The sequence below is a fragment of the Anguilla rostrata genome, chromosome 4 (genome assembly GCF_018555375.3).
Source record: "Anguilla rostrata isolate EN2019 chromosome 4, ASM1855537v3, whole genome shotgun sequence".
Lineage (NCBI taxonomy): Eukaryota > Metazoa > Chordata > Actinopteri > Anguilliformes > Anguillidae > Anguilla > Anguilla rostrata.
The window spans coordinates 9,411,758-9,424,377 of NC_057936.1; the positions used below are offsets into that span (position 1 = coordinate 9,411,758).

Sequence of the window (12,620 nt, forward strand, 5' to 3'; positions counted from 1 at the left end):
TGTGAAAAATGAGCTAGGTGGCCATTGGGTGTACCCTAGGGCCTAGGACAACAAAAAGTAGCTATATTATTCAGATTATATTGATGGATTATGAAGAATGCTTGTGCCAGAAGTGTGATGATGTCAAGTCGACACAAAGCAACAGAAGCCAAACTGGCACCCTATTGCTAAAATGTTCTTATTTAGTAGAATCTTAAATTAAATAATTTGTTTCTGTTACTGTTTAAAGTCAAGCCCCTCAGCTTTGTTATTTGGATAATTATGTTTGTAAGAGTCTTTCGGGTTCCAGTTTTCAGAATTGCTTAGAATATGTTGTCTGGCTCGAACAGAAGGGGGAGATAAACCAATTTCAAAGATGCCTGCAGTAGATGTAGATTCATGGCAAGCTTTTTTCTGAAAAGTATGTGACTCACAAGTGAATCCTGTTGACTGTGAACATTCAGAACCCGTTTTGTATTTTTAGAGCTCTCTTACTTCTGAAATGCCGATGAGCTGTAGGTTTTTCTAATGGAAACGAAGGTACGCGTAGATTTTCCCCACTAAGGACAGAACTGGATGGCGTCTGTCACCAATCAAACAATGTCAGACAGAGGACAAATGTGAATTGGTGCAGTACACTGTCCTGTGAAAACAATGATGTGTGGTACCAGAAACGGAACAGGCATTCGGGGGCGGGGGGCGGGGGAATTGAGTTAGTGTCTTTTGAACCTCAGCAGTACGGTAGATGGTGCAAATTGAATTCATTAGTCACATCTTCCAGGGCTGTGGCTTAAACTGATTCCCTGTGAATTTCCATATACAAACCGCCGCTGCTTATGAGAGCCGTAGCTCGAGAAGGGTCAAGTACTGTTCATTTAAGCTCAGTGTCCACAGTAATGGAGCCGAGCCATTTCATCCAAAAATTATACAGAGGTATTTATAACTACCGCATCGCGCTGTAGCACACATTTCTCCCACAGTGTAGCGCCTTCGCTGGATTTGTGCGGGCTGTGTGCAGGTGATGTGTTTGGACAGCAGACAGCAGTATGTGACCAGCTGACAGTGGTGCAGGAACCAGCAAGACCATGAGCATAAAAGGGACCGGCTATCATACAGAACCTTTCCCTTGACTTTCATGCCTTTTTAGTCCGATTTGGACACTGCTTTGTCCCCCTCAGACAGGCTGCTTGACCCGGAAGTCTTTGTTGTGATACAGCTTTGGTGTTCACCCAATTAACTGCTCTGTGTATGCACAACCTTTAAAACATAACCTCAGGATAAGGATGTTTTTCACCTCTATGAAGTATGCAACGTGACATTTATGGGCAGAACAGCTGTACGGGGGAAACAGTCCTTTTTTATTTCCACTGTGCAGCATTTCAGCCCTTTCAGTAAAACAGAAGTGCAATTTAGCAGTCAAAGCACACACACTCTTGCTGAAATTCCCATGAACGCAGATTGCATTTAGCCACATATGTGGGTGTATTGTAAGGGCAGGGGGGTGGGTTTGATTCTGGACATCTATCTCCTTTGAGAGCTTTTTAACTGGCTGCATTCGGTTTGGTAATAAACTGTGTGGTGTCTGGTTTTGAAACAGGGGTCCTGTTTGGACAGATAACACCCACAGCAGGAAGAATGAGGCTGCCATCAAGGCTCTCGAAGCATTTTGGTTCCAAGTGACTGGACCATTAGTCAGCTGTTCCCTGACTCACTCTGTAGCTCTGTAGCAGTTGTGCTGTCTCACAGTGTCACAGGAACATGAAGAGACTTTAAAAAAGCAAAAAAAATAAAGCAGTGACACTTTTTTTAAAAGTGTACACTGCTGTGCATTGAATTTTAAACAAGTACTGTTATGTAAGGTACACAACTGCATTCAGTAGGTTTACAAGAGCCTCTTAACTGCTGAAAAGTATTGTCTAACACTCTTTGCGGCAATTCCAAGAGGTGGCAGAATCAGCTATATTAATAACAAGACCAACTATCCTGTCTGTTATGATTAACTATTTATCGACATATCCAGTATTAAAGGGAAGCTCTGCAATTTTCAAGTGCCTGGAAAGAGGGTTGGGGTTGAGGGAGCCAGGATGCAGTCTGAAGAGATGGGTCTTCGGTTTACAGTGGTATGCAAAGGTTTGGGCACTCCTGGTCAAATTACGTTTTTTTTTTTTTTTGCTCATTTTTTACAACCTCGCAGGGAACCAACACAAACATTTCTGTAAATTTTAAAGTTTTTTTTTTTTTTTGACTAAATCAACAGATTAAAAAGAAGTGAAACTGTATATGTGGTATATATAAAAGTTTTGCCATCCTCAAAACATGCACAAATTTTTTGCATATCACTGTATGTTGGAAGATAGTCAGCATCTCTGCCGCCTTGACCACCTTGGAAAACTAATCCCATTTCTGGGTGATGAGGACAGACAGGAAATGTGACCAGGAAGTGCAACCACACAGGAAAGAGTGACTTTTTGCGTTGAGGAAAATGTTGAGGAAAGGAGTAGTCCAGCTGGTGATTATGGTTGATGATAACTTATACTGTAGGGAGAAGCTGTCCCCTTTACTACCTGGTATCCCAGCACTAAGTTCTTTAATTCTGTGGAAGATGCTACATTTACCAGAGCTTGGAGAAGCTTGATCCAGTGGGTGGAAATGAAGGGGTGGATTATTTTGGTGAATCATTAGTTCTGTGTATCTCGCAGCAATGACTGTGTGTGTGTGTATGTGCGTGTGTGTGTGCGCATGTGCATTTTGCAGGAGAGCCGTGCTCAGGGAAGGAGCTGCAGTGTGAGAAAATGGCGGACAGATACGGCCTGCTTCCCCTCTCCACTGGAGACCTCCTGAGCAGCGAGCTGCAGACGGACACAGAGAGGAGCCGCCTGCTGCGGGATGCACTCGACAGAGAGGAGCAGTTGCCCGCTGTAGGACATGCCAACACTCCCTTAAAGCTCGTTGATTCTTATTATTGTAACAGACTTTCGCTGTCTCACACCATGCCTGTGCTGGCGCTGCTATTCTCCTTTACGGTTGGCCACATCAATAAACACTGACATTGGCCTGTTCTGTTGCCCATGGCAACGTTCCTTGGCGCCATCCCACACTGTTTCACGATGGTTGGACACCGACACCCTCCCACTACTCTGAGGAAACCACATTCCAAGAGCCACATGAAATCAAAGCAGGCTGTTTATTAGAAAATAATTTCTATTTAATTTCTGTTTCACTGTGGTCCTACTGTTCTTTTACCTGAATGGTAAGCCTTCCTACCTCACTCTACTTGAGGAGGGGCACTGTAGCATACCTTACCACCCAAGCTGCATATTCTATTCATGCAACTCTTGATCTTATTGGGACATTGAGATCTTGCAGAATATTTTTAATTAACAATTCCTCTCCAGTAGCCACTACAATTTTAAAGTAAATCATTATTACAGTATATGAAGACATACTATTTTTTATCCTCAATTTGGTATCATACCTCTTGCCACCAAGAATTTAGCAACTGAATAATGGGTGTAATCTGTCTGTGTCTGCTTGTCTTTCTCTCTTTTCATTGCAGGATACATTACTACAGCTCCTGCTAGAGGCGATGGGGTCTGCACCAGACCATGTCAAAGGCTTCCTCATAAATGGATTCCCACAAAACATCCAACAGGCAGAAGAGTTTGAAGCCAAGGTGGACCACGATACTGAGGGTTTAGAGTGTATCCATGCAGAAAACAATGAAAGTTTCAATGCAGAGAATGATTTTCACAATATCTTAGACACATTCGATAACTAAATTGTTGTACTGTAGTGCCACCAGGAACCACCAAAGCTGAACACATTACATCAGAACACACTTGCCATTTGGACAAACCCACAAATGTACCTCTGCAGATATTTTTGCAATATATGTATGCAATTGGAAAAGTAAGACTATGAAATGTTAATTAAATATACATTTTGAACACGCCACTGGTCTGAATCACACAGCTCTATCAGGGTAAGGTGAAGGTCCTCGAGACCATGTCTTACACTATCGCCCTCACAGACTGATCATGTCAGGCACAGAAAACAACCCTTGGTGAATATGTAAAAGAGCAGCTATACGTTTACCTGTAACTGAAGTGACATTGCGGTGTCCTGTGCCCTTGTGCTGACAGGTCGGTGAGCCCAGCCTCGTCTTGCTGTTTGAGTGCTCCTCAGACACGATGGCCAGACCCTTACAGCAAAGGCCTGAGGACAGCAGAGACAGTGACTATGAGGCAGTCGCTACCCACTATGAGCGCAAGAAACTTCTATACAAGGTGTGACATCATCCAGAGATAGCCAGAGGAAAGGTGTATTTGATGTTTGGAACAAAGATCATCTAAACTTGTCTTAAGCTGGGGCTATGCATTGTAAGAATGTTCAATGGATGGAATAATGACTTAAGAGATCAGGGGTGGGTTTCCCGATAATGTTGGATTTTTTTGCTCTCTTTGCCTAAAATTGAATATCAATCAAGTGTTATTCTTAAGACGCAAACATGGCCCGCTTTGGAGATTAATGCGCAACCCTCAAACGTGCAGTACCTCCACATACCCAGTAACTAACCTATGTCCAGTATAAACTTTACGTGAAGCAGTGGAAGCCAACCTGTTCCTGGTGATCTACCACCCAGGAGCTCTTCATTTCAACCCAAATTTGGCACACCTGACTCTACTAATTAGCAAATCAACAAGATATCTAGCTGTTGAATGAGGTGTGCTTTGTTAGGGTTGGAATGAAAACCTACTGGTTTAGCTGATCTCCAGGAACAGGGTTGGTTACCACTGACGCAGAGGTACAATCATATCAATGTCAAAGTGCAATTTTATAAATAACTATTTAGTCATGGTATTCTATATAAGCCATTGTTTAATATAGTTTCATCATAAGACCATTTTATAAATTATGTCCAAGATCTAGAGTGAAATTTAATGGGTGTATATGACTGAATATGACACCCACTGAGCATAGAAATATTTGAACAGGACACTGTGCAAGAATATAAGTGTAATTGGGAGAGGTAAGTTTGAGCTTCACGGGAATTGTCTGCCATTTAAATTTGTTCTATCCCTGGACCTCCAGGTCAATGCTGAGGGGCCCCCTGATGAAGCGCTCCAGCAAGTCCACCAGCTCTTTGATTCCTGCTAGAGGGCCTACCTGATAATATCAGCGCTGGCGTTCGGTAGATGGACAGCCAGAGTGCTGAGCCCGGGGCTCTGGCCACCCAGTCTGCAGAGTGAACCCCAGCTGCTGTCCTCATCCCATCAATTGGGGATCCACCCAGCCATATTTAAAAAAATAAAGCATTTATGCATCAGTCCCCAGCAACCATCACCAGTGGCACCTTTGAGATCACAACGTCATCGCAAAAAGCACTATCATCAGACTGCTGTTGTTCAACTCATCTCTGAATGCACGTGCTGTGGGCATTTGATTCCAGAGGGATGGGGTGGGTTACCGCGAACTTGTTTAAAAATGTCATGCTGTTTTTGGATAACTGCATATAATTGTTAATTTTTTCACTCATGCATTTCATGAACTTGTGATATTTTAAAGAAATATTTATTTCTGCAGTTGCTTCTTTATAAAATTTGCATGTCATCAGTTGTAAATGGATGATTTTCCAAAAAGCTCTAGGATGAAGATCTCTGAAAAAGAAGGGGATGCTGCATTTATGGTGATATTGTACCTGTAGAACAGGAAGCTGTAAAATGATTTTAGTCTTTACTGAGATGTAAACAATTATTGATGTGTTACAAGTATGTTCATGCATACAGTCATAATCTTACAGAAGATAACAACTGCATCTCTGCAATATGATGAAGCTGGCCATTTTTCGCACCACCTTGCAGCTCTCCTCTTGATGTAATCTTTTTGCAGAATACAAAAAATAAATAAAATATATTCGACTAAGTCAAACTTTCCCTGCTTCTGTTTATACTGCATTTCAGTGATACAACATGTTACAGTCTACTAAATGATGATTATCTCCTCCTTCATATGTTAAGCGAAAAGTGAGGAGCTGTTTTAATGACTGTAGTTCAAAATTCTCTGAGAAAAGCAAAAGCTGATGAGAACTGAGAGCCCTGGCATGATCTTGTTAGAGATTGAGCTGGAGATACAGCTGTCCTCAGGCTATGTCCATCAGGCTGGACTGATGCTTGGTGAGATGCCACTGTACAGAGAGGACAATCTCAGGCTGAAGGTGGCATCTCTTACTTCCTGCCTGTGATACATTAACGCAGACGTTTAAAAAAAAAATTGTTTCATTTTAACTTATATTGTACATGTACTGTCACGAAAGGATGAAGTTCAACTGACAATACATTGCCACCCCCTAGTGGTAGGATTACTTTAACATTTTATATTAACAGGGACTGAAAATATACAGTGACTATACAGAAAAAAGCTCACTTATTAGACTATATACAGGTTAACTGCACTCACGAGAAAGTGCCTGTTAAGCCTATAAGCAGGTTTTGCGTCAATAACTTGTATATATAGTTTGAGTTAGAAGCATTTGACTTGCCTGGATTGCCATGCACCACAAAGTAACACAGACCTCCACTTGGATTTGAGAAGAATACTTGGTTAGTCTTAACCAAAGCAATCAAGATCTAAACAAAGTTTGTGTCCATTTAGTTTGCATAACTCATTGACCACACTTCACTAAGCTGTCAATAGCTGGACAATCCAAAAATGTGCAATAAAGCTAGTTGAAATAACCATTAATTACCATAGAGGAATGTATCTACTGCACATCCCCAAACATCTATTAAAAGTAATGTCAATAACTGCAACACACATTTCAAATCATGCATGAGATCAGTATTGAGAAAAATCTCAGGATTGTACGGGCATAGTCGGGGGGGGGGGTACCCCGCCACCAGACCTCACTGAGCTCCTCCCAAATGGTCTCACCCACAAGTAAACAAACGTACTTGGCTAAACAAACACACGAGACACACAAAGACCATATCCCCGATGCTCAGCAGCACCAAATGCAATTTGTAAAATTTACTCAAAGATCTCACAATACTGCGGCTAATAACTAACAGTCTATGTTCTACACTATTCATAGGCAGCTGCTCCCTCTTGTGGTTAACATTAGTATATAGCATTACATTACATTACATTATTGCATTTATTTGGAAGATTCTTTTATCCAAAGGGACGTACAAAAGTGCATTTCATGGACAACTACAAAACACAGGTTCAAAAAAAAGATGCTTTGTGATGAGACCATTAAATAGTTTCAATTTTAAGAGAAGACGATTGTGTTAATGTCTCAGCTTTTTTTTAAATTCTTAGCCTTGAGAGATACATGGCTGTAAGTAGTATGATTAATAAGTTGATTGTTAAATATTACAAAATAATTATCTGGGCGTTTGTATTTGAATTAGAAGTATGTCATGATTTTTGCACTTATCAAATAAAAATGAAATGTAATTGCCTATTTGCATTTTAATTTGGAATATGACAGGTGTGCTTCCATAAACAGGAACCTCCAGAAATACCATTTTCCAGTGAGCTGATTAGTCAGGGTGCGGTGTCTTCATAGGGGTTGAACACATCCTTAACAAAAACTGCTCCAGAGCAGGTTGGCTCCACAGCCTAAGTGACCATGGCGATTAAGTGTGATCAGAAGAGAGCTACTTTTGTGATACCAGATACTCATGATCAAAGTCAACTGGCTAACCCACTCAGCCTGTTCCATGATACAGGGCCCAGGAAAAGCTAAATTTAACCCGGAGCCACTTGCTCACATTCCCAACTCGGTCTCCTACATCAGCAGAATGCCGCCAAGCAGGGGCCCTGTATATACTGGCTATGGAAACTTCCAGAGACAAAGGCCTGGCCCCCAAGAGCACATCTGCTCTGCTGCCTTCTCAAGAGAGAACGATTTCCAGCTGGATTCATCCACCATCTTTAGAGATCCACATCTTCTGGTTTCATTACTCCTGTCCTTGTGTGTTGGCTTGCAAAAAGTCACACTCAGGATAGCAGTGACATCAGCAGTATTTGTATTATCCAGCTTTATTGCACATTTCTTGAAACAATTTTCTCACATTTCAAAACATGAGTTGCAAAAAAGAAATAAAATGAATGTTGCCTTTTAAAAATTATGATATAATTACCAAAAGGTTACACAGAGAGGCACCAAATAAACAAACATTCTAACTTCATGTTTTTGTTCTAATAAGACCACATTATTGACTAAAAAAAGGGTAGAAATTGTACTAAATTGATTTGGCATCATTATGAATACAAATTGTCATGCGCTAAAATTTTTCATAGCCAATATAGAATGCTCCTTTGCAAAACAGCAGGAAACCTTTAATTGCTTTGAAACCCTTTCATTTTCTGATACATATCAAATATCTGTTTAACCAAAATAATACACTCCTGTCATATTTTAAAACATTACTTTGTTTAATCAAAGTAATGTTGTTTGAATTTGATGAGTAAGCTGCTCCATAAAGCAACTTGGCAAAGGGCTACTTTACATTTGTCAGAGATCTTAATATAGTCAGGCTCTGGTAATTGATAGCCATGACATTAGCTGTAGCTGTAAGCCAATATGGAGAGGAAACAGCATCTCTGTTAGTTGTTAGGCAATGTTTTTCAGACGTTTCAGGCTGAAAGCATTGCTCAGTTACGGAGAGGCTGAGTACAGCAATGCCGTACAGTGGTAGTCATGCTGTAATAAAAATATTTAAAAGGCTGACCAAGTCACTATGTCTCAGTTTATGACTCATACTAAATGTTCAAAGAGCATGAATTTACCTGCATGTATTGACACTAAGCATCAAAATAGCTGTGACCTTTGGTCCATAATTCATTGCAAAAACTGGCAACTGCGTATCAGACGTAACTATGAAAAGGAGGAAAGCAACTGTCAGAAGATCTGGGATCTAAATCAAATTGTGCACTCAAGTCCAAAGCCTCGTTTAGCACCATCTTTTTAATAGCTGAAATCTTACACTGTGAATCCAGTTATAAAGTGGTCCCAGTTTTGTCACCAGAGTTTGCACTGCAGACATGTGTAAAAAGAACTTCTGGGTTTAAAAAAAAAAGAATTCTGTCCCATCTGTATGCTACGTTGCATTCTAATAATGTTGGAGAAATGTGGAAAGAAGTACATAACACTACTACTGTGTTTTTCAAACCCCATAAAAAATGAATGGTTCAGTCCTTTAAATGGGAGATGACAAATATAGGACACGCATATGGGTACAGTTTGAAGGGGTATGTGGTAATGAAATCAAAGCATAGGACTGACAATGAGAACCTGGTGCCATGCGAACCCATTCGGCGGAAGATCACACTGCCAACGACATTTCCTCCAGACTTACAGGCTGTGACATGGTTGCCTGGTGAGGGTCTGGAAGGACTGTGTTCCCATCAGCCCCGCGCCCGAGCTGTCTCCGTGGCGATGATGGCCGTTCACAGCTGCGGGGCTATTTTGGGCTTTCCATTGCCCCCCCACTGTGCCCTTCAATCTCACAGCGTCTGAACAGGAGGGTTCACGTCAGCCTCAGGATTTACAGAATCGTCCCCACCTTTCTGTCACACAAGAGGAAGTAACGAAACAGACCCTGAGTCTCCAGTTATTTCAGGCACAAAGATTTCCCTCTTTTTTTGTGATTTTGTGAAATTCATTCAAATGCCTTTATGTTCATTTGGATTGCATTCTCATGGCATTGTTCTCAAAGGTGCCTGAAACCTGAACTCAAAGCTGGTGTTCGACTTTACACAAAATATTCCTTATATCATTTCTGATGCTTCTATTCAAAATGTGACATGTCATACTTAGTCAATTCTTGACCTATATAGGAAAGTATAAACTGAGTCAGGCTCCTTTGGTTTTAAACTGTACAGGGCTAGAACAGAAGCAAAGATGGACGACATTCATCAGGTGCCTTTCAAGCGCACTATTTATTTTACACTCAGGGAAACTAAGTCTCTGAAGAGTCCACATTTTGAAAAGTAAGTGCTATAATCACTTGCCTTTGACAGTGTGGCTTTCCAAACAGTCAATGTGCTGCCAGGTTAAATAAACAAGCGGACATATTTTGACTAGTAAATTGAATAGTTCGCTGCCCCATAAGGTTAACTGCTCTCAACAGCCTGAACTGCTATAATAGTAGATGACAAATAACGACTGTTTAATAACTCAGAAGGCGTTGATTGTTTAATGCAATGTTTAAAGAGCTTTCCTGTCCCAGCTGGTTTCAAAGTTCTGTCAGCACTGTTGCCTGCATTATGTCAACATTCTTCATGGTAGGCTTTCCTTTCTCCACAAATGAACACCTTCAGCACAGAAAATACTACTGTTATAGTAAAATTGCTTGGACAAGATGAACTTTGTCTCACAAACACTGCATACATAAAACACGGACTTAATGCAGTACTAATTATATGAATTAAGCGCTAATTAAAATGAACATGCATCCACAGCATCACATGATTTTCAAAATAAGTAAAAATCACTATTAACATTTCGGGCTATGTTGTGATTTAAAATATGAGTGTATGGACTGGCGATTGTGATTGTTTTGCACAAGTTCAAAAATAGGAAAAGGGTACTCATTGGGATCCAATGAAACATCAGTGAAGAATATCAGCTCAATGGATCCATGTGGAGATACTGAGGTAAAATTGTTTTAGCATGTTATAGATAAAATTAAAGACTCTCTTTTTGTTAAAGTTTGCAGAAGTCTTTAATTATATGCCATTTTCTGACAAGAAAAGATTAATTAGTTCATTGGAATGCCCCCCTCCCAAAAAAAAAAAAAAAAAAAAAAAAAAAACTGTACGATGGGGAGGTAAACAAAAACAAAAGCAGTCATATAGTCAGGGCCACCGCTTACAAAAGCCATGCATTTTAAGTGGGGTTTAAGGGGCTCTGATGTTTGTTTTTGTCGCAAACTACCTCTGTTGCCCAACAGAGGCCACCTGTTTTCCCTTTTCCCTTGTGTCTCGTGTGTCAATTGTATGTAATTATTAGATTATGTGTTCTCGTTAGTCAGCACCTGTCTGCTCGCTTAAGTTATTGTCTGTTGTTGTTCTGTGTATTCAGTTCCCAGTATCCCCAGTGTTCCTCACTGAGCCTTCGTGTGAACTTTCCCAGTTCTACCTTAACCCTTCGTGGTTGTAGCTCTTGTGCAATTTTCCCTGGTGATCTCTTGTGTTCCCTGGTTTATTGTGTTTGCTCCAGTGTTTTTGCCTCCTGTGTTTTTTTGTATATTTTTGCCTGAAAGCCAAGTAAAGACTTTAAAAAATTTGACTCCCTGGCTTCCGAGTCTTCTCTGCACTTGGATCCTTCCCTTGAATGCTCATTGTGACAGGTTTAGCATTTGTACACCCAAACTCTGCTGGTGTTCGTAGAACTGATTCCCTGTGAGCGATGCCTGGTGCCCTCTTCCTTGTCACTCCCACCCCAGCCTCCAATCAGGCTCCTCCCTCTGCCACTACCCTAAACATTCCCCCGGACTCAAGGGTTAATAAAACAGGGTCACAGACTGATGTGTCCATGCACTGTTGCCAAAGTGTGGATATGTCACCCTGTTTTGCTAACCTTGACCAGACACAATTGATAAATTTCTCATTTTTTGGGGAAAAGAATAATCACTATTGATAATTCTCTGCATGCTATATGGGAGAATACAGCAATGACAATGCATCACCTTGCGTCGCTTAAAAAAAAAAAAAAAACCTCAAAAACTCACCATTGTCAGTGGTGGTATTTCAGTGATTGGTTATATATGTATTACCTCTCCTTTTACATACAAAGCTGCACTGCATGCCCTCTCTTCCTTGAGGAAACTGAATTCTTACTGTATTATTATTAAACACCTGACAGATTCTGAAAACAGGTAAAGGTTTATCCAGCCTTCAATTCCATGTTTTTATTACTGTTATACATTTGACAGATTTTGAAAACAATGGTTTATACAATCAGCTGCTGACATGTCCATTTTGAATTCCCATTCACAACGGTAGGCTTGTGCAATCACTGCAAAATCATTATCAATTCGTTTTGTGCATACTCTGAAAAGCCTGCAGTCAGCCGCCTCTTCTTTAAACTCTGTGTCAGCTAGTTTAAGTACTGAAATGGAGGATGCTGCAGTAGAAGATGCAGCAGAACAGGTGAACTGAAAATGCAGAGCTGCCAGAAGAGCAGCTATTGCACAATGAAGAGGGCATACTACCTGTTAGACCCTCACAGCCCAGACAATGACGATGGATAATTTACTGAATGTGGGGCTCCCAGCAACAGTCAGCACTGGCACAGTCCAAATGTGTTTCAATGAAATGTATCCTGCCATGGCACCAAATCAGAAAGGCAAATGTCTATGTAATACTTCTGGGAATACTACGAGACGAACATTTTCATTAGGATAATACTGGGAAACTTTGTCTTGCTACATTATTGTGATGACCCTGTGCACAGAAATTTCTGTATCTTTATGAACAGTATTAACGTGAGGTTATACCCACACATCCGCTTCTCCCTGTTACCAAACAAAAAAAGCATACAATGGGATGCCCAAGGTAAACTATTGTAGTTTTGTTAATTCTGACTTCAGTTTCATCAATCAGGAATAAAGATGATGGAAGAATTTATT

General features: G+C 40.7%; 1 protein-coding gene across 2 annotated transcripts in view; it reads left to right on the forward strand.

The window, feature by feature from the left end:
* LOC135252455 (adenylate kinase isoenzyme 5-like) overlaps positions 1–12,620 on the forward strand; it is an 84,555-nt gene that overhangs the window by 22,114 nt on the left and 49,821 nt on the right. The window contains exons 11-14 of one of the 2 annotated variants that reach the window (XR_010329415.1): positions 2,734–2,897; positions 3,536–3,652; positions 4,122–4,265; positions 5,071–5,405. Coding sequence is in view for 1 of the 2 variants with exons in the window: in XM_064330521.1 (XP_064186591.1) it covers positions 2,734–2,897; positions 3,536–3,652; positions 4,122–4,265; positions 5,071–5,136 (491 nt within the window). In the remaining variant the exon portion in view is untranslated. Of the gene's footprint in view, positions 1–2,733; positions 2,898–3,535; positions 3,653–4,121; positions 4,266–5,070; positions 5,908–12,620 lie in introns of those variants that run through there. The other variant, XM_064330521.1, reaches the window with a different exon arrangement.